Raw genomic sequence first — 20,132 nt, forward strand, 5'->3', positions numbered from 1 at the left:
CAGGGAGCATATATGGACAACTATATTGATGTTAAAGATGGATATGTTCCATTTGAAGAAGATATGTACCCCATTTGCTGTCAACCAATCACGTCACAGAATAAAGTTTCTGTTTATTCCTTTGACTACATAGAACATGCGATCTATCCTTAAGCTTGTTTTCCCTATGACTAAAGGTAGCGTAGTGCTGCCTTTCACATCTAAAGATCCAACCATTGACTGATTGTAAACTTTTTGTTTGTCTCAATTGAATTTCCATTTAAGTCATAATATGCCTTCCAATTTATTAATGACACTTCAGCCCCCGTGTCAACTAATGCCCTATATCTAAGCTTTCCTAACCTAACTAAACATGGTTTTGGATTTCCGGCAATGTTGCTTGTGAAAGAGGGAGTCTCTACCTGCGCCGGGTCAGGTTAAAAATGCCATAATAAATAAACAGCATGCAGTGTCTATCATTTTCGATCATCATTTGACGTTTTTGCCCCACATTAAATACTTAAAGAATAATGCTAGATTTATTAAAAGTTGTCTCAAATTCTAAGTGGCCATGGGGAGGGGATAAAAATAACCTCCTCCAACTATATCGAACACTTATCCGCTCTAAACTTGATTATATCATATATGGTGGGGCTTGTAAGAGCAATTTAAAATAACTTGATACCATTCATCATCAGGGCTTGAGGCTTTGCTTTGGAGCCTTCACAACTTCGCCTGTTCATAGTTTGTATGTGGATGCTGACGAGCCTTCCCTAAAACACCGTCGCATTAAATTAGGTCTACACTATATCTCTAAATTACATTCTGATGACACCAATCCAGCATATGACTGTGTTTTTAATCCCCTTTATGGTAATCGATACAAAACTAAAGCTTCTTTGACCACTAGGGATACGATTACAAGCAGATATTTCTGCTGCTAAAATAACCCTTGGTAATATAGCCCCCACTCAGCTTTTCTCTTCTCCCCCATGACAGTAAGTACATCCAGAGGTGGACCTAACTTTAGCTAAACTGAAGAAATCTGACACAAATCAACTAATTTATCAACAACAATATAATGAATTAAGAAACACATATAATACTTACAAATCCATATTTACAGATGGATACAAGGATGGTGACGCTGTTGCCAGCGCCACTGACATTGGATCCAGAATCGTATCATCTAGATTACCGATTACCGTCACTATATGGCTGAAATATTGCCGATGTGACTTTTAATATTAACTGACTCACTCACTCACTCTGTTGACATATTAAAATAACTGTTAAGGCATACAGCGGCTTGATATAACCTTTAGTAATCTCGACTACCCAAATTTGTAGTGGACGCGTGAAGATCCGGGGTCTTCTGCAACTGATGCTTTCCGTAAAAGGCGACTATCCTTGTCATGAAAGGCGACTAACGGGATCGGGTGGTCAGGCTCGCTGAATTGGTGATGCATGTCATCGATCCTAATTGCATGGATCAATGCTCATGATGTCAATCACTGGATTGTCTGGTCTAAACTCAATTATTTACAGACCGCCGTCATGTAGCTGGAATATTTCGGATTGCAGCGTTAAACAACTAAGAAACAAACAGGTGCAGTAACTCTATATTATAATATATGTACAATTATCAGTTTTTCTTATTATGTCTTCGCTTATTAGGAATATTGATTTTACTGGGTCATATGTTGGCCGCGAAGTGACCCTTAGTGCACATTGGTGTATTATGTGTCATGTTATATATAAATGCAATGTATCACATTTATACAAAGGTAATGTGTTCGTTTTCCGTTCCTATGTACGTACCCATAATATTGCATGTTTAATTGTGTAACCACGTTTGACTGTTCACAGTTCACAGTTCATTCTTGCTAAATGGGTTTCCGGATATACATGAGATGTGTTAAATGCATTAACATGTATTTTATATAGTATTTAGCTTCACACCTAGTTAATGATGACCCCAAAAAGCATGGTAAATGTAGCCTACTACTTGCACCACTTGTTAACATTATTGTACACCTGTGTCTTGACTAACCAACTAATATGTGCTGTCTGCTGTATCGGGATGTAACCTATACCTAATAAGTACATTACATGTCATGTTACTTTATGTGAAACTATGTAACATCATATACTAAATTGAATAACAAACAAATATAATTATATGGTATTACTCGACTCGTTATTGAATGATACATGGCACAGTGAAAGGGCACTTGACTTGCTACGAGCCATCAAACCACCATGATGCATAAACACATGCTTCGGTCATAACAACCAACTCTGCGTTAGGTGGAGATTTCTTATGATTGTGGAAATATTTGTGTCACTTTCATTAAAGCCACAGATCCAACACTCAGTCACACATATTGATCATTTGAACCACTTCCTGTTCTTTCTCTTTTGATAGTCGAAACAAGTTTTGGGTACTGTTGATTTTGGACATGATAAATATGTCAGCTGGTTATTTCAAACGCCTAATGCTAATAACACATTATTAACTTGACTATTATGTTTCGTTATGTTCTTCACTTTAAATTGTGCATTTTAACTGAATATATTTTCTTGGATATAGCCATTTTATTTACTTCTCATGAACAATAATGATTTTGACAGGTATATCAGAATTGTTTATTCATGATTTTCAAATTAGTAGCTACGTGAAATTACATTAAGTTTCAGGGGACATTGTTCTACATTTCAAATAGTACCCTTGTTACTTAATCTCCATTTGTACATGTGTACATATTAAAAGTGAGCTGTCTCAACACTCAGGTGTCTTTCCAGCTTTACAAATATATCTGAAAGTTTCTGCTAAGGTTCGTCTGGTGTCATTTGCCCTGTATGTAGTTGTGGTGGAGGTGTTTGCTGGGCACCACGTCTTGTCAGGTCGGAGCAGCCACAGCAGTCTCTGGAACATCAAACTCGATAGTAAATTGTGAGTCTTTTAAAACAATACATATACATATGAATTGATATGCATAAAAAGCAATTTTTTTTTCGGTCACATTTCTCTAAAATGCGACGAGGAAGGCACGGCATATGATTAATACAAAGATTTAAGTGATGCAGGAGGAAACGTGTGTATGTTATCCCACCCGGAATACCAACAAAATATACTTTGCATATATTCTACGCGTATCTTTGATACGATGTTAGTTGTGAAGTATGGTTAACAGGGTCCGTTTCATATGACGAGGGAAAATTAAAAAGACTTAACATGTTGTGCCTCAAAAAACACATGACCACTCACAGACATACATGCACATGTTTAAAGAACTACTTGATACTCAATGATTCTGTACGTGCATGCATCTCGATCGACTTTCTGACCTGCTTGAGTGATCCTCGTTGCTTTTGTAATTGTGTTATCATCATCACTGGGATGGGAATGAGGGGCAGTGATGCTATCATCCAGCCAATCACGACTGCTGAGGTAGGGTAGGTGTACTTCCCGTATGATGGAGACTGGTAGTTAGCAAGCGTCATGAAGAACACAACCTGTGGGCCACAATGATTGAATTGTGGACATGTTCTTTTGAATCGAACCGGTGAAGACTGCATGACACGCGAACATGTACATAACTAGGCTACATAAGCGCACCTGGTTACAAACGTGAAATATTGATTTATTGCTTGAAATAATGCTTAACTATTAAATATTTAGTGACGTGCATTAATGAATCACTATATGCTTAATATTGATACACAATAGAGTTGGACAAAGGTAAAAAACAACAACATTGTGCTATTTTGTCGTGTCAATCTGCTAAGGTATTATTTATTGGGAAGATATGCCAGTCATGTAAAGTGGAAATATGAACATGACTGCTCAAACATATACTGAAAGTAATATTATCAATTTTCAGTCAACACCGTGCAATGTTATTCCAGTCACGTATTACAACATGTAAAGCATGATATATTCATACAAAAGTTTGACTAGCTTAGGTTTGCTCCATAATATCTATAGCGAAACGTATTGGTTATTCATTCGTACATTCGAAAAGCTCTCGATTCTGACTTGTAAATCTGAGGTTCCAAATCACAGTAACAACCTCATGTAGAGTTGCTGTACCTCATGTAGAGTTGCTGTACAATTTGAAGTACATGTGACAGTACACAAAATAGTAGGCCAAAATCGGTAAGCGAGTGTGTTTCAGGTTTTAAGGACAACTGAGAGCTCAACCAATGTTCACTGACTCTCTTCCATATCACAAAAGTGTTTGGGTACATTTATGTCAGAATGGAGATAAACATACCGTGTTTTCAATTCTGCGCATTCCTGAAAAACACAGTACGTGGATTCTTTTAGTTTGCTTTGCAGCATTGTCATTCCAAAGTTCTTCCTGTTACGTAACATAAGTTATGGTGAATTAAAAATAATTCCATGGATCATTTCCGCCGGTTTGACGCAACGACGCCCACAAAACTTAAATATTACCAGAAGTATTCCAGGTGTGACGAATCCCCATAGTACTTTCACCAGGACAGGTAAAGGGCGTCCGGACATCAGGCATATGTCGTCACTCAGCTGCTGGATTCCTGCATAGTGCAAACACTGACACAATTACACGTCATTGAAACCTGGCCTGGATACTTACATTGTGTAACCACTCACACAATTATACGTCACTGAAACATGTCCTGGATATATAGATTGTGCAAACACACACACAACGATTCGTCATTGAGACACACCCTGGATACATACATTGTGCAAACACTCACACATTTAAGCGTCACTGAAACACGACCTGCATACATAGATTGTGCAAATACTCACACAGCCATATGCCATTGGAACATGGCCTGGATACTTACATTGTGCAAACACCCACACATTTAAACGTCACTGAAACATTGCCTGGATACCTCTATTATGCAAACACGCACACAATTATACGTCATTGAAACATAACCTCGATACTTACATTGTGCAAACACTCACACATTTAAACGTCACTGAAACATGGCCTGGATACCTCTATTATGCAAACACGCACACAATTTATGTCATTGAAACATAACCTGGATACTTACATGGTGGAAACACTCACACAATTATACGTCATTGAAAATACATTGTGCAAACACTCACACATGTATACGTCATTGAAACACGCCATATACACCTGCATAGTGCAAAAGTCACACAGTTTTACAATATGTGTTTGAAACATGTTATGTCATATTATGAAATGGTATCCCAGCTGTCACATAATACTGTAAACTAAAAGCCATCGAACTGATTATGTTTGAAGTACATTAAGTGTAGAATTCAAAACAATACACTATAGAGCTCGCGATAACTGACTTTGTGCTTTCTTGACAGATATGTTAGGGCCGCCCAGATATCGAAAACAATGCAAATTGAATTGGGGCTACAATATTACAGTGTATGTCATTTACACAAGAGAAAGAACCAGTGGAAAGTCTTCCCGAGTGGACAAAACACTTACAAACTTCAGTTCTTTCACGACTTACTGGAATATCTATTAATCCAACGTTCAATGCCACTTCTGCATGAAGGCAAATTCGTGACTATTCTTAATTTTTTTTACGCACTTATCGAATGTCTGAGATTGCACGAGGGGTGATTGATAAGTTCTTAGCCTCACATAGGAAGACGAGAAATTAAAATGATGGGTTTTTATTCAACATGATCCTCTTCCACATGGAACCAATGATGTTTCCATGCGTCACATGCCGTTGCTTCTTTCTGTGTCAGTCGCGGCATGTGTTCATGTTTCAGGTGCAGATAGCTACATGTAGTGGTCATGTAATTTGCACGTGAATGCGTTTGGGCGAATTATCACGTTGTGATCCGCATTTGTCTCAGCTGTGTCTTGGCGATTGAAGGGACACGGATAGCCCAGTCGTCCAAGGCGCCGTAAATTGCTGTACAGAGTTGCGTCCCTTGGGCACGCCAGAAACCTATGATTGTGGGTTCGAATTACGGTTCGCCCCGATTATGTTTCTAGGTTTGTCAGCACCATACCCGTGCTCGTTGGGCTTTCCTCCCACATTTAGCTGACACGCCGCCATATTACTGTAATACTGTTAAAAGCGGTGTTAAACACAACTCACTCACTCTTTGCGACAATGGTGATGTGTTGGTATCTCCAGACTACATCATATTCAAAATGTTGTTATGCTATGTGTAAACCGCTGACATGAATTTCTTTCTAATGTTGCGTTTCTTGTTTCGTGCAAAGGTTATCCCTGGTCTTACCGTAGAACCAGACCGTGGCCACACACTCCAGGGTACAAAACAGGAACAACGACAGAGACACCAGATACCAGTCCAGGAGCTGCATAATGTAAGTGCCACCCTGAAAGTGCCACCACACCTAGGTTACCTCTATGTCAGTTGAACAAAGTGAATACATCTATCTATGTCATCTATCGCCTGCAATGGATTCATCAGCAAATACTAGGGTCCAATTGTAGTCTGTGTGTGAGGCAGTGTCTCATTACCTCAGAAGACAATGTCTTACACATCTAGAGTTCTCCATGAGATTGGAAATTGAAACTTTGCTCCTCTCTGATACAAATTACCAATTCTGTGAATGAGTGAGTGAGTTTGGTTAAACGCCGCTTTTAACATTATTCCAGTTATATCACGGCATGTCAGCTTGATGTGGGAGAAAAGCCCGAAGTGATGCAGGTCTCAGACGTTTAACACTTTGGTGAAACCCACGAGCACAGGTATGGTGCTGACAAACATAGAAACATAATCGGGGTGAACCGGGATTCGAACCCTCAATCATAGGTTTCTGTCGTGTCCAGGGGACGCAACTCTGCACAGAGATGTTGTGATTGAATTACCTGTGTGCAGATAATGACACCCAACAGAAAGGCAACGCCACACAAAGCTGCTGTCACCAAACCTCTTCGTTTCCCAAGTGTCCTCGGAAACTGGTCAATAAGGGCTGTAGACACGATCTCCGCGAACAGAAACTGCAATACAGCATGTTTTTAATTGTATACTTCTGATCACACGCCAAAAATGGTTAAGACCTAGGCTACAATGCACGCGCAGCTTTCATCTCTTCCATTTGTGGTCATATTCTACTATTACTGTCATGTCGAATGCCTATAAGCTATCTTATGCAATCTTATGTACATGTGAAAATTATCTGTTAAACTCAAAATGCTGAAAAACAAGAGAAATTGCTCCCATCATCATCTCCATGCCCTATTTCTTTGGGTGTACATGTTACCTGTATCTCTTCTGAGCGCTATTTGTTTGCGTACACAGTGAAAGCACATTGTATTATTATAACCTTTTTATTCTCACCTGAGAGTCCAATCCAATGGTCAGCAACATTAAAAAAAATAGAAACGACCACAGCTGAGGAAGCGGAAGTTGTGATAGGGCTTCCGGGTAAGCAACAAAACCCAATCCTGGACCTATTGATAGACATATTTATTTGTTAATATCTTCATAAAAGTGTGAAACGAAAATACATATTCTACCTCGCGTTTATATAACTGCTTACTTCTTTTAACTGGAACTGTTCTTACTAAGCTAGCACACCTACAACATACCGACGTTGGCTGTCAAATATCAGATCTAATATATTTACGAATCATACAATAATTCTATTCGAACTGAAAATATTAACTTTATTTTTAATACTGAAATGAAATAGATCAAGCACATTCACTGACCAGTTTGGCTGCACACATACAACAGACAGAGAAGATACGGACGGGATTCGTCAATCTTACAATTCATTCAGGAAATTACAAGATGTTGGCAAAAGTTTGATCTATCTCGATCGGTTTAGTTACGTTGGTTCAATGTTTTCACAACATGCTTGAAGGGATGCTATTCTAGTAAACAGAGGGCACTAAAACTCAGGTGCGTCTTTTCAAGCAGACGACGCAAAAGGATGATACACTCGGGAGGGCTGAGGAAAATCCTATTTTTCGGTAACTGTTTACTTTATTACTGTGTTTTCGAGGTGTTGATTTTCAAACCTTACAATTGGTAAGAGAAACAGTGTTCATTCCAAAGTGTCAACGTGAGTAGATAAATCTAGGCATATTTGTGCACTGGAAATAAGAGAAACACACTCCCATCAATGTATCCTGCCTATTTTACGTGACAAAATCCTTGGACTAGGTCGTGAAACTGCATCCTCACTATTTATATTTTTTAAACACCACCTACATATTTCTAGCAAAACAAGGGCAAATGCACCACACATTTGAAATGAAAAATTGTATATAGTTTGATGTTTTTTTAATGTCATAGTAACTGGCGAAGTTTGGACATTTTCTAGATAAAGGGCGAAATGAAAGGACAACTCTTTTTGTAAACGATCACTTTGTATTATAGGTCTTGGCAATTTTATCTTGATCTCCCTGGAAACCAAATATAGACCCTGGCCTACATTATATCGACACGAAATCATATACCGATGTATGGTATCTGTTTCGATCGGATTAAGGTGTTATCACGAAGTTGCATGTCGAGATATGGCTATTTCAGGGTCGATTATTGGTTTAAATTTGGTAGATATTAGTTGGTTGGTTGGCTTGTTGTTTAATGCCGCTCTCAGCAATATTCCAGCTATATGACGGCGGTCTGTAAATAATCGAGTCTTGACCAGACAATCTAGTGATTGACATCATGAGCATCGATCCACACATAGGTTGCTGAAGACCTATTCTACCCGGGATCTTCAGGGGTCTGGTAGATATTTAATTTTAAATAAGGTTTATACGGGAAAGGCTTCTACCGAACAGTGTTTCCCCGACCGAGGGGAGACGTACGTTAGTCTTATCAGGTAAAGAAATTTATGTACATTTATAATGAAATACTGAATCAAATATTTAAAAAACAACTGTTTCCCGAGTACTATTTCAAAGGTGATCGATGCTAAGTATATTTTTCAAGACAATTTAACCTGCCATTTATTTACTCAAATTTCAAATTAATGTTAATTCTTTTTTTTTGCAGGTCATTATCCATTGTAGAAAAATACTTTCCACTTCAAGAGCCCTGTTTCAAATTTGACTAAAGATATATCATTTCTGCTTATCATTGGCCCTTTGTCACGATATGGTTGAAATACTGCCGATGTGATGTTAAATCTAAACTCACTCACTCATTGGCCCTTTTCCTATGTTTACCAGCAATGTAATTGGGGATAAAATTACTTGACCCTGATACTTTGCTGCTATTATTTTTGCATACAAGCGTTTGTAATATGTAAACGTTTATTGGCACTTTTGGTTTACCATTATATAGTCTAGATAAAGTATATAATGTATCAAATTATGAATGAAATTTGTTTTGTGGTAACCAGACTTCACAGGATATGTTCAATATTATGTCAATATGGGGATAGTCTCACTGCTTTTTAATGGATGGCTATGGCTATTTTCCTAAAATAAAACTACTTTTCCCGGAAAACTATTTCTGCCTCAAGGCTCCAGATAAGGACTGTTTGTACAAATGCAAATATGTGAGATAAGATGTATGAATGAAGGAAAGTACTTGCATAGAAATCTATATATGGCCAAAGCTCTATTTAAATGTTAGCTGGAAGCCTGCAGCTGGGGTCTTAAAAGCCACAAATACATGGTGACCCGTGTAAAAGAATGGTTTCGAGTTCCAGGAGCAAGTTTAAGGCTTAGCAATGGCGCAAGTGAAACGCGTAATGAAAAACAGAGCTTCAGATAGGGAATTGCAAAGGAACAAGGAAATATAAAAGTTGGTGTTGACAACTTTTTTTTCACAGGGTTGTGACTTTTGGTTCATGTTTTTGAACTTATACATATACTGCAAGGTTCTCGTGGGCACTACTGAACTTACATAAATGAAACTTTCCGTACAATCTCCAAAAGATGGTTTTAAAAATTTATTTTGTATGGAGTTATGGCCTTTGCTTCATGTTTTTTTAACTTGATTGAATGGGGGAAAAAGGTTTATCTCGCTAACTACTGAAGCCACATAAATGAAATTTTGCAGGCCAATATGAGGGGTGTATGTTAAGACTGGGTTTTAAAACTAGTTTTGAGAATGTATGTTTCACAAACGCCTTGTTGCAGGTAGTAACACTGTTTGCTCGGAAATAATGACCATAAAGTTTAGTATTAACTACACATATATTAGGGTACATAAAAATAATACTGTAACTAGTGTAAGCATTTCGATTGTTTTGTACAGCTAGAAGTATACTACCTACAGTTGGTTTTCAAAGTATTAACCATTATAAAAAAAAAATATTTTTTTAAAAATTCAGTATTTTTTAATTTTTCCCATACTCTTTGTAACTTTAACATCAGAGCTAGCTGTAGCTTTGGAAATGTTTAGTTTTATGTACTCTAACACTACACTTGGAAAAGATCTATTGTGACATCATTTACATGAAATATTAACATGAGATGTTGTCAATAGTGACTACTGCAGGCAACTACTTTTTAAAACAGTGGCAGATGAAAAAACTAACGAAGTTGTTAGCCATTTGTTTCATACTTTATGCATTTATTTGGAGGAAAATCAAGAGCTGCCTTCAAATATTATACAAGGTAAAAATACTGAACATGCCAGCTGCACTTGTAAATGAGCAAAGAAGAGAAAGGGTGATGAAGTCTGAATGACTAATGCCGGGATGGAGAGAGGACTTATGTCGATCCGATGAGCAAAACTTCATCAGCCCAACAAAATTTGCCAACGCTGGGATGATACAGGGCCGATGATGGCATGCTACCTGGGTGATTTGTAATACCCCCATTCCACATAGAATTTTGGCTCATCGGTCACTCATCGGAAGCAAAGTTTTTTGCTTCCAGTAGCCCACCGAAGAGTATGGTATCACACTCCGATGAAACTGATTTGTGCTTGTCGACTATCAGGTCAGTGTCGGACGTGTCGGGTGTGATTCGATGAGGCGAGATCGTCCTATGAAGGAACTAACCTCAGAGCTTAGTTCGCCATCGGACACCATTTCCGGTCAAATCGAGTCAGTGTTGGACGAATGTCGAGTCAGTTCGATGTGTGTCAGAATTGTGTTGTGCAAGTATCGGACGTGTCTAGCCGACGTCTGACGGCAATCTGATAAGTGTCCGATAATTAACAGTCATCTGACATTCATCTGATTGCAATCTGCGGTCTGCCTGACGCGCCTGATAGCCGCCCATCACCAATTCGATTCTCATCAGAGGTTAACATGATATTTAACACCGTCCGATTGCTGTCCGTTGTGACATCGGAGGGTAATCGCTCATTAACTCAACTGCCATCCGACACATATTGCATAGCAAGCGGTGACATCTGACGGCCAACAGACTACGAAAGGAGGGTCAACGGACACTCACTTCGTAGATTTTCATCGGACACTACAGCACCAAGATCATGAAAATGGCTCTTAGAAAGAACAGAAATGTAGGAGGACAGAAGGCAAAGAGGAGACCTCCCAGCACTCCTCAACAAGCTCCAGAAGACTCCTCAGCTTGCAGCCATGGTCGAAACCAATAACGACGTAGTTTTCTTCGCCTCCTTCTCAGGACCTCAAGGGTTATTGCATCTTGTTGCATAGTTTGTTGCTGGAGCATTAAAACACAGCCCAGGCCTGCGGCGTTGCGACGAAGTTGATCCATGTCTAGTAGTGTCAGGAGGTTCATCCAACTTTTATACTCGACTGCCGATTTTGGCGACAAATCCGACCAGTATTGGGTCAGTGTCCGATTACCCTACGAATAGTAACCGATGTGTCGGATTGGTGTCGGGAGAGTGATGGAAGTGTCAGATTAGTGAAAATGGCGGACAGACATCAGGCCACTACCAGTCTTTCATCTGATTACCCCGATCAATGTTGGATCACTATTGGATTTTACGGAAAACGGGGACCCCAAAAAGAGGATGTCAGGTGAATTTTCATCGGAACTCATTGGAACGCTGACAATTTTGCAAAAATGGGATCAGATGGGCTTCAGATCAGGTTCCAATGGTCTGTGGAATTGGGGTATAATAGAGATAGGACAAAGAATAGTACTTGTTTATTTCTGCACACACTGTACCAGACATGCCTCACCTGATGACACAACTTCAGTGATGGACACACCAACTCTCTCAGCCATGACTCCCAGGATAGAGAAGGTGACAAAGCCAGCAAATATACTTGTGCCCTCTGATGCTATGCACAGAATAATACTATCTCTGAAAAAGTCAAATAAATGGATCTGCGACATGATATACAGTGTGGCACCACCAACCTGTGAATCAAAGAATGTTATCTTAGTATCAACATAGATACTCGGTTTTGGAAGGTCACCTTGATGCTTACATGATGGTATTGGTTTACGATATGTATAACGGGATAGTACCTGTTTTTGAAATTGGTGTTATCTCATTATGTGTCACTTTGTATATTCAAGGTAGGAAGAGTCTGATATTCTTAGATTCTTTGTCAGTGAGATCTGTCACCTTAATTAGTCGCCCTTAATATCATTCATCTTCCACCCACCTTAATGTAGGTTCTGTGAACTTGTTGTAGCTAGATGTTGTCACGATGATGCCCCACCCAGGACCCAGGCTGTAGAACACCTGTAGACAAGCTTCAGTCCACACCTGTAGAAATCAATGCCGGACATATAGTATATAAGCCTTTATCGTGTCTGGATGGCACGCGGGTTGAGTAACTCAAACATTTCTAGATGCATCGAAAATCAATATTGTGCTTGGAGGAATTTACCATTAATATTCTGACATGAAACTCTGTGAAACTCATTTTCCTCACATTTCTAAAAACAAATTTGATATATCTGACCTATGAGGAAAAAAAGGGACATGATGAGTGCCAGGATATAATTATGCTGTAACGTTATGAAAATAAAGATGTTTGACATCAACTTTCTCGTTAATGATGTTTAGTCTCGTAATATAATGCAAAAGTTATTTAAAAATTAATGAGCCATACATGTCTACTTGTCACTATATCTAAGAACTGCAATGATTACATAAACAGTTGTAAGTCTGAAAATAAGACTTTGCAGAAAACAAAATTGTTGATGCTTTGTATCTCTGTGATAGAAATCAACTGAAGCGTGTGAGCTGTATGTTTGAGTTTCTAAGATACTGTAGTCTTAAAATGTAATGAGAAGGCAAAATGGGATTTTTTTACCCATAAGGTCCCTTATCTCACAGGTGGTCACATCTCCTGATTTGACACAACATGACGGAGAGCTACAAACAAGTAAGTCAGGACCTGCCTTGTCACAAACCATCACCACATTTATTCATCAGCAAGAAAATGATGCATAAGATTCAGCCACAAGATATTATAGCCTTATCTTTTAAGATAATTTATATATTTTTTGCAAAAATTGAAAAACGACATGAAATCATGTATCCACATTGGCAACAAATCCAAAGAAGTAATGAGTCATATTTTTTTATTTGAAGTGACTTTACACAGGGGGTATTTTAATAACGTTATGTATTTGGAGTGAGATTTCTCACGACTTGGTGCTTGTCTAAAACATTATGCTACACTTGAACTACAATACCTGAATTTCGAGAAGTTTGCTGAAATCTGGTTTCATGTAATATGCAATGCCATCACCAGAGCCAGGCAACATCAGGCACCTTATCAGGATAGTGGTCAGGAGAATGTAGGGCAGCAAAGCTGTTATGTACACTATCTGTAACACAGAACACTTATTCTTACATAACATCTGCACAATAAAAAAAAATCATTTTACTTTCAAATGATGTGAGATGAGGTGACATGTGGCTTAACGTCGCGTTCAAGATTATTGCATTAAAATAGCGACGTGCATGCTTGAATGAAAATATTCTAAATAATGTTTTTTTGTAAACGTAGTTGTAGGTATCTTCCTATCGGACGTAACTGTCAGACCGTAACGGGCGGGGACAAATATGTCAGGGAGAAGGCGGATGTCTCAAATGACATGCCCACTTAAGGTCAGATTTCTCTCTCGTTTCAAATACTGTCACCTTCCCAGTTGCTTTCACTCCACGAAATAGGCACAGGAAAATAACGACATATGAGGAAAAGAGACAGGCCACTAAATGCCACTGAATTGATCCAACTTCATGTATTCCATTTGATATACGTAGAACGTTGTACCTGAAAGAAAAATCACCATATTTATTTCAATTTCTCTCCTGATGTTTATAAGCAAGAAACTGATTGGTAAACATGCAATAATTACGAGTACATGCACTCATTGGATGAGCAATTCCTTTTTACGCATCCACAACCATTTGCTATTCTGTCCCCGTAACTTCTTGAGAAACATTATAATGCTTCGGACTGCTGTAATTCATGCATAAGTGCGAATGGCAATGCATGTCAAACTAATACTGACTGATAGAACTCCTCCACAGCTGTGTGAGCCAGGGTCGCATTCCCCCATTGTGCAGCAGTGTTGATAGCGGTACCATTGACGCCAGCCAGGGAGTTCATCACGTCAGAGGAATTGATGGACAAGTTTCTGAGAAGTGAGATGTCCTCTACGCAGAGGTCCGTGTTCCACCAGTTGCCACACGTCGTCCAGGGCAGGACGGAGGAGCACGATCGCACCAGGTAGTAGATGGGCCAGGCCAGGAGGATGTTGTAGTAGGGAAGGCAGATGGCGACCTGGATAATACTTCCAATGCCAATACCTGGGAAGACAAGGAGAGGGCAGAAGTTCCAAACCTGGACCGCCCCTTTCCCTGAGAACTGCCCCAGCGCTGCTTCAAGGTAGAACATCGGGAGACCCGTGATGACGAGGAATATTACGAATGGAATCAGAAAAGCACCTGTAACAAGAAATAAGGAGGATTTTTAAAATATGAACAGATACAAAATATTGTAGATTTAGGGAGAGTATAGAGTGAGTCAGTGAGTTGTGTTTACCGCCGCTTTTAACAGTATTTCAGTCATATCACGCTCTGTCGGCCTAATGTGGGAGGAAAGCCCGAAATAATGCAGGTCTCAGACGTTTACCACTTCGATAAAACCTTATAGCAAGGGTATGGTGCTGACAAATCATAATCGGGGCGAACCGGGATTCAAACCCACAATCTTAGGTTTTTGGCGTGCCCAAGGGATGCTAATCTGCTCAGCGAAACGCGACGCCTTGCCTACCATACCTACTGGAGAATATATAATGTTAACTGGTTGATTGTAATTCTACTACACATTAACTTAGCTCTGCATTGTCGAGTATATATCAAAATGTTCAGAAACGCGCAGGTAGCACCATGGGCACGCAGAACGTAAGTCAAATGTATATGAACTAATACCTACATGAACACACACTTAGTATATATGAACACGTATTTACGTAGACAAACATCTACATGAAAATGTATATTTAGAAATGCATCGACATTTACAAGGTTAAATTGATGTGTTGTTTTATTATTCAATTTGTGATGTGGCAGTATTTAATCTTAATCTGATGATTTTTCTTGTCGTGGCCTGAGACGTTTTTATTGTATCACATATCTTGACCTATTGTATTGACTTTTATGACTGAAAACCTGATCTTGTAAATTTCCACATGATGTATTCATTGTTCATTGATTATGATTGTTCATTGCAGTTTCTACCAACATTCACCTAGATATTTGTACATACTTATTTATCGGTACACATATCGCTAAAAAGCACTATATTTCTGGTACAATGGAGACATTATGGTAAATGACATATGACATAGCCACAGATGACAAAATAATTTCAGTAACCTTCAGTTGTTCACAAGAATTTTCCCTTAAGGTGCAACATGATAGTTTCCATGACATATTACTTCTGTTAAACTAAATACATTTTGGTATGCGCATACCTCCTCCATTCCTGTTGCAGAGGTATGGAAATCTCCACAAATTTCCAAAACCAACACAGTAGCCTATCATGGACATAATATAGTCCAGTCGGGTTGACCACTGATCCCTGGAAGATTTAGGTTCAGGTGGAGTTCCGTCCATCTCTGTGCATCCATCCGCCCTGACACCCACCGATTCAAGAGCGATTGCGCTGGTCAGTTTCTCAAGTTGCTGCGATACATCCTCAGCGGCCATCACTGACACAGACAATGAAACAGTATTTGATTTTATTATAGTTTATATATTAATATTCCGAAAATATGTACCCAATGAAACTTTCGACCTTTTCACCTTCTAGTAGCGGCTTCCTGAAGAAGATAAATAAAAGCGACAAAACCGTTTCTATATTCACAAAAAAACTCTGCAATAGTTAGACTTGATTGTACGATTCCGACTATATCATGAACATGTCTTTAAGAATTAAGTAGTATAGGTAATGGGGGTTCTGGACCACTTCCACTGGAGCCGGATTTATTACCTATACTGCTACTACAGATGGCATTTTTTATGACTGTGTATAGTTGTAACATAGCCGACCCTATCGTTTTAGTCATGGTAGCTCCCAGTCTAGACTCGTAATGTGCGTACAGTTTTTTAATCTCTTCGTCGGTCATGTTATCAATTTTTTCAATGGTATAATTTTCACCCAAATATTGGGAACATTTACCACCGGCTACCAAAGCCGCGAGTCTTTCTCTATGTTTTTCTAAAGATTTATCAACATGTTGATCAACATCACATTCTTTGAGCATTTGTTCGATGAGTTCGTCGCATTCAATAATGTAATACCTAAGGAGATATTTAAGTCTAACACAATATTATATGACATATCCAATACAACCCGTAATAATGAACTGTTGCGAAAGAATGAGGATTTCGAACCACATTTTATGTCATATAAACCATGTTCAACTTATCGTATTTTTGCTGTAATTTTGCTATATTTGCTATTATTTTGCAATAATTTTGCTACATTTTTGCTTCATTTTGCTACATTTTTGCTAAGCAATTGCATAAGCAGCTGGTTGATCGGTTTTTAATACGAGTTTACAGTGCTTCGTTGCCGCTAACAGTTTTCTGACTTTGTCACGTTAGGGCTTGGTATAAATAACATCATTTTCGCGTAAACATTCCCCGAATGAATCTCGGTCTTTGCAATGAAAGAGTGCTACCCATTTGGTCTGCTCTCTGAGATCTTTCAGGACAGATTTGTATTTTTGAGTAAGTACCCAAACGCTAAGTTGAGTATGCCGTCCGGAGAATGCTAAATACGTAAGTATATCTTTTTTTGTTGTTAATTCTTTACTCGCGCTGCAGTCGTCTATTACGAAAAGGGTTGATTCTCCTTTGTATTTTTCGTGACATACTCGGAGACAGTCTTGTAAACGATCGCTCTGATCGACTCTGTGTACCCTGGCGTCATTCATTACCCAATCTCTCGATAGGTATGTTTTATTAACACTTATAGTCGGGCACAGAATAATAATATGATCGAAAACGTCCCGATAATGACTTTGTAAATTATCTAGAATAAAAGCTGTTTTTTCCGCAGCCCGTTTGCCCGCATATGATAGCGCAGTGCGGATCTTTAGGTAAAAGATTATTAATAGATTGCTTGCACGAATCTCCCATTCTGTATATTAAGTTGCGCATCCATAATCACGTACAAATATATGTTTAATTTACCAGCCGATTCCTGGAGCTTCGTTATCTGTATGGTGGCACCCTCGCTAGCATTTTCTATTCTCCTCCCACTGCCGTGTAGTTGGTCATCGTCCGTTGTTCGCATGTCGAGCAATAGCACGTACTTCGTGGTGAGGTATTCACCCATTGATACACTCCCGAGAGACAGATCTTTCACGACTGCGTTAACTTCCGGGGAGCGTTTCATAGAAGGAAGTTTTTTAATCTCATCCCACTGGTGATACGCTAGCATTCCTTGACTATATAGTTGATTAGAAACGCCCTCGATAGTCAATTCTACTTTTGTAATCTTGGGATTGTAGAACTTCTCGGTATTTCTTTTAAATGCATCGGAGGGGTCCTCGAACAACATTAAAATACCCTTCAACGACCTCATGGGGACGTTAAGATTGATATTCCACATCGTATCTCTTTTGTCCTTCGTGATCTTTCGGTGTCGCAGCACGCGATCGTACAAATGGCTAAACTTCCTGAATAATGGTTACAAATTTGTCTGGCTAATTTGGGATCCGTTATCATATCGTACTCCAGCGAGATAATGTCAATGGAATAGCTAGCATCTTCAGCAGCTCTGATTACTCTACCGTATTCATTAAAAGTGAGTTCATATTCTAACCTATCACCTAGGGATGCTTGATAAAAAGGCATGTGGGAATCTAGTAATTCAAAGTCTAGGGGAACATAGAATCGATTACCTAATGCGTCTGCAACGGCCTTATCTTTTTCGTTGGTATCAACACCATTTTCAGCGCCCACGCACATTCTCAATGTGTTCTTATTACAAATACCTTGGTACTGTAAGTTTTCCCGCTCTTTATCCAGTTCTCTACAGATCCATGTAACAATAGTATACATCGCTATCGTCGATACTCAAAACTTCATTACCGCTAATTTTAATCGTGATTTTCTTAACGATAGCACGACCTATGTTCTGAACGGGCTCCCTGTTAACGTCGGTAGAAGTCAAACTAATCGTAAATGCTAGTCGGACAGTTCCCGGAACTAACACATCGTGTGCGCCGAGATTAGGAAAGCGAACCAGAAGCGTTTGATTCTGATCGATGGTAATAGGGTTATTAGTTATAGTTACAGACTGACGAATTGCCTTGACCCCTAATGGATCTCGAAGTCTACGTTGTGGGTTTAACTTGCGTCCGTATTGCGAAGACATTGTTATATTGAAAACATGTACCCTATGTTTAATATAAAAATGACTAATTTTGATATTAATGACTTTGATCTAAGTACATTTGATGACTTTGATAACCAGAATCCAATCGAAGATACTGATGAAACCAGGTTTAGTAGTCTTAACGATGAACTTTTACAATCAAACGTCAATGATTATTACGATGCCTTAAAAGAAGATAAAAATTATGTGAACCCAATAGGTCGTGACTATTCAATGTTTACGATAGATAGTAAAGGAATATTGCAACTGCGTGACTCTCTGGATATTGATCTTATGAATTCTCGTACTTGTAAGCCCCTAGCCTTGTCTACTATAGCCGGTAAACATGGCACCGTGTTTGGTCGTGATGAATTAGGTTTTGTAGACTTTCCGCAAAGACTACTAAGGTTCTTCAAACCATGCGTGATGAACTCGATAATACAGATAATTTGGAAGCTTCCTCGATGGTGGCCTCAAACGGACTCGGAGAAATCTTGGATACCTACTACGATAATTCTAGGTTACAGGTACCACCATCTTTGGAGTTTAGTATTAGGGATTTACGAGGTCTTGACAAGGCAATGCAAACAATGCGGGGAGAACTCATCAATAATACAGCCAAGCTATCCGAACTCAACAAGCATATAGCTTATGAGAAAACAAAACTTGAACAGGCGGGTGATGAATTCAGTAGACGTCGCGTTGCAGAAAGACTGCGTAACTTAGAATACGAAAGATTGGCCCGCATCGAGGCTGCTTCCACTAATAGAGACGCACTTCGTTCACAAATCAGTAGAATTCGAGAAACTATCGATCGAGTCCTCAACGATGACACTACACTGGCCGATAACATTAAAACATTGTTCAGAGAACAGGGAATAACAATTGCCAGTATTTTAACCATGTTGGGATTTATTATATCGACTTTGACTCTCGCGTTAACCGGTGGCAGTACAGGTGGTAGTACACCGCCCACACCCCCTACGTCGGGTGGTATAAAAGAGTGGATAAAAAAACATTTAAAAGCATTAGGTTCAGCACTGGGAAAGCTCGCTGAGAAAGCCGCGGCCGCACTTCCCGGTATAATAGGGAGTGTTGTTTCCTGGCTATTGAATTTATTAGCTAAGACCACCACTTGGCTTAGTCAAAACTTTTGGGGGCTGATCGTAGCAATTGCAGGGCTGTTGTACGTATTCACTAAGAACTATTTAACCAAATCATGAGTAAACCAGCCGTGACTCCACCTAATACAAGCACTTTTTTTTCATAGATATGTTGTTGATTTTTAGCCGTAATATGCGGTGGTATTTTCGCCCGTGATCATTAGACGATGGTATGTCAACTGGTGAATTAATGGCGTCCTCCACGTTTGAGGCAAACTGTTTTTGCGCATCGAGCGCC

At 39.2% G+C, this 20,132-nt stretch overlaps 1 protein-coding gene across 6 annotated transcripts in view; it reads right to left on the minus strand.

Annotated features, from left to right (window-relative positions):
- Positions 1-2,646: 2,646 nt before the first annotated feature.
- Positions 2,647-20,132, minus strand: part of LOC139454577 (sodium- and chloride-dependent betaine transporter-like) — an 84,589-nt gene continuing 67,103 nt past the window's right edge. For all 6 annotated transcript variants that reach the window (XM_071236375.1, XM_071236377.1, XM_071236376.1 and 3 more), the window contains 12 exons: positions 15,817-16,053; positions 14,350-14,785; positions 13,976-14,108; positions 13,525-13,659; positions 12,483-12,586; positions 12,051-12,175; positions 7,301-7,413; positions 6,829-6,960; positions 6,233-6,332; positions 4,442-4,542; positions 3,331-3,498; positions 2,647-2,908 (listed from right to left, as the gene is read on the minus strand). In XM_071236375.1, the coding sequence (XP_071092476.1) occupies positions 2,762-2,908; positions 3,331-3,498; positions 4,442-4,542; positions 6,233-6,332; positions 6,829-6,960; positions 7,301-7,413; positions 12,051-12,175; positions 12,483-12,586; positions 13,525-13,659; positions 13,976-14,108; positions 14,350-14,785; positions 15,817-16,051 (1,929 nt within the window). In that variant the 5' untranslated portion in view covers positions 16,052-16,053 and the 3' untranslated portion in view covers positions 2,647-2,761. The remainder of the gene's footprint in view (positions 2,909-3,330; positions 3,499-4,441; positions 4,543-6,232; positions 6,333-6,828; positions 6,961-7,300; positions 7,414-12,050; positions 12,176-12,482; positions 12,587-13,524; positions 13,660-13,975; positions 14,109-14,349; positions 14,786-15,816; positions 16,054-20,132) is intronic.

This window comes from Haliotis cracherodii, unplaced genomic scaffold (assembly GCF_022045235.1).
Source record: "Haliotis cracherodii isolate W230 unplaced genomic scaffold, xgHalCrac1.p SCAF_10, whole genome shotgun sequence".
NCBI classification, from domain to species: domain Eukaryota; kingdom Metazoa; phylum Mollusca; class Gastropoda; order Lepetellida; family Haliotidae; genus Haliotis; species Haliotis cracherodii.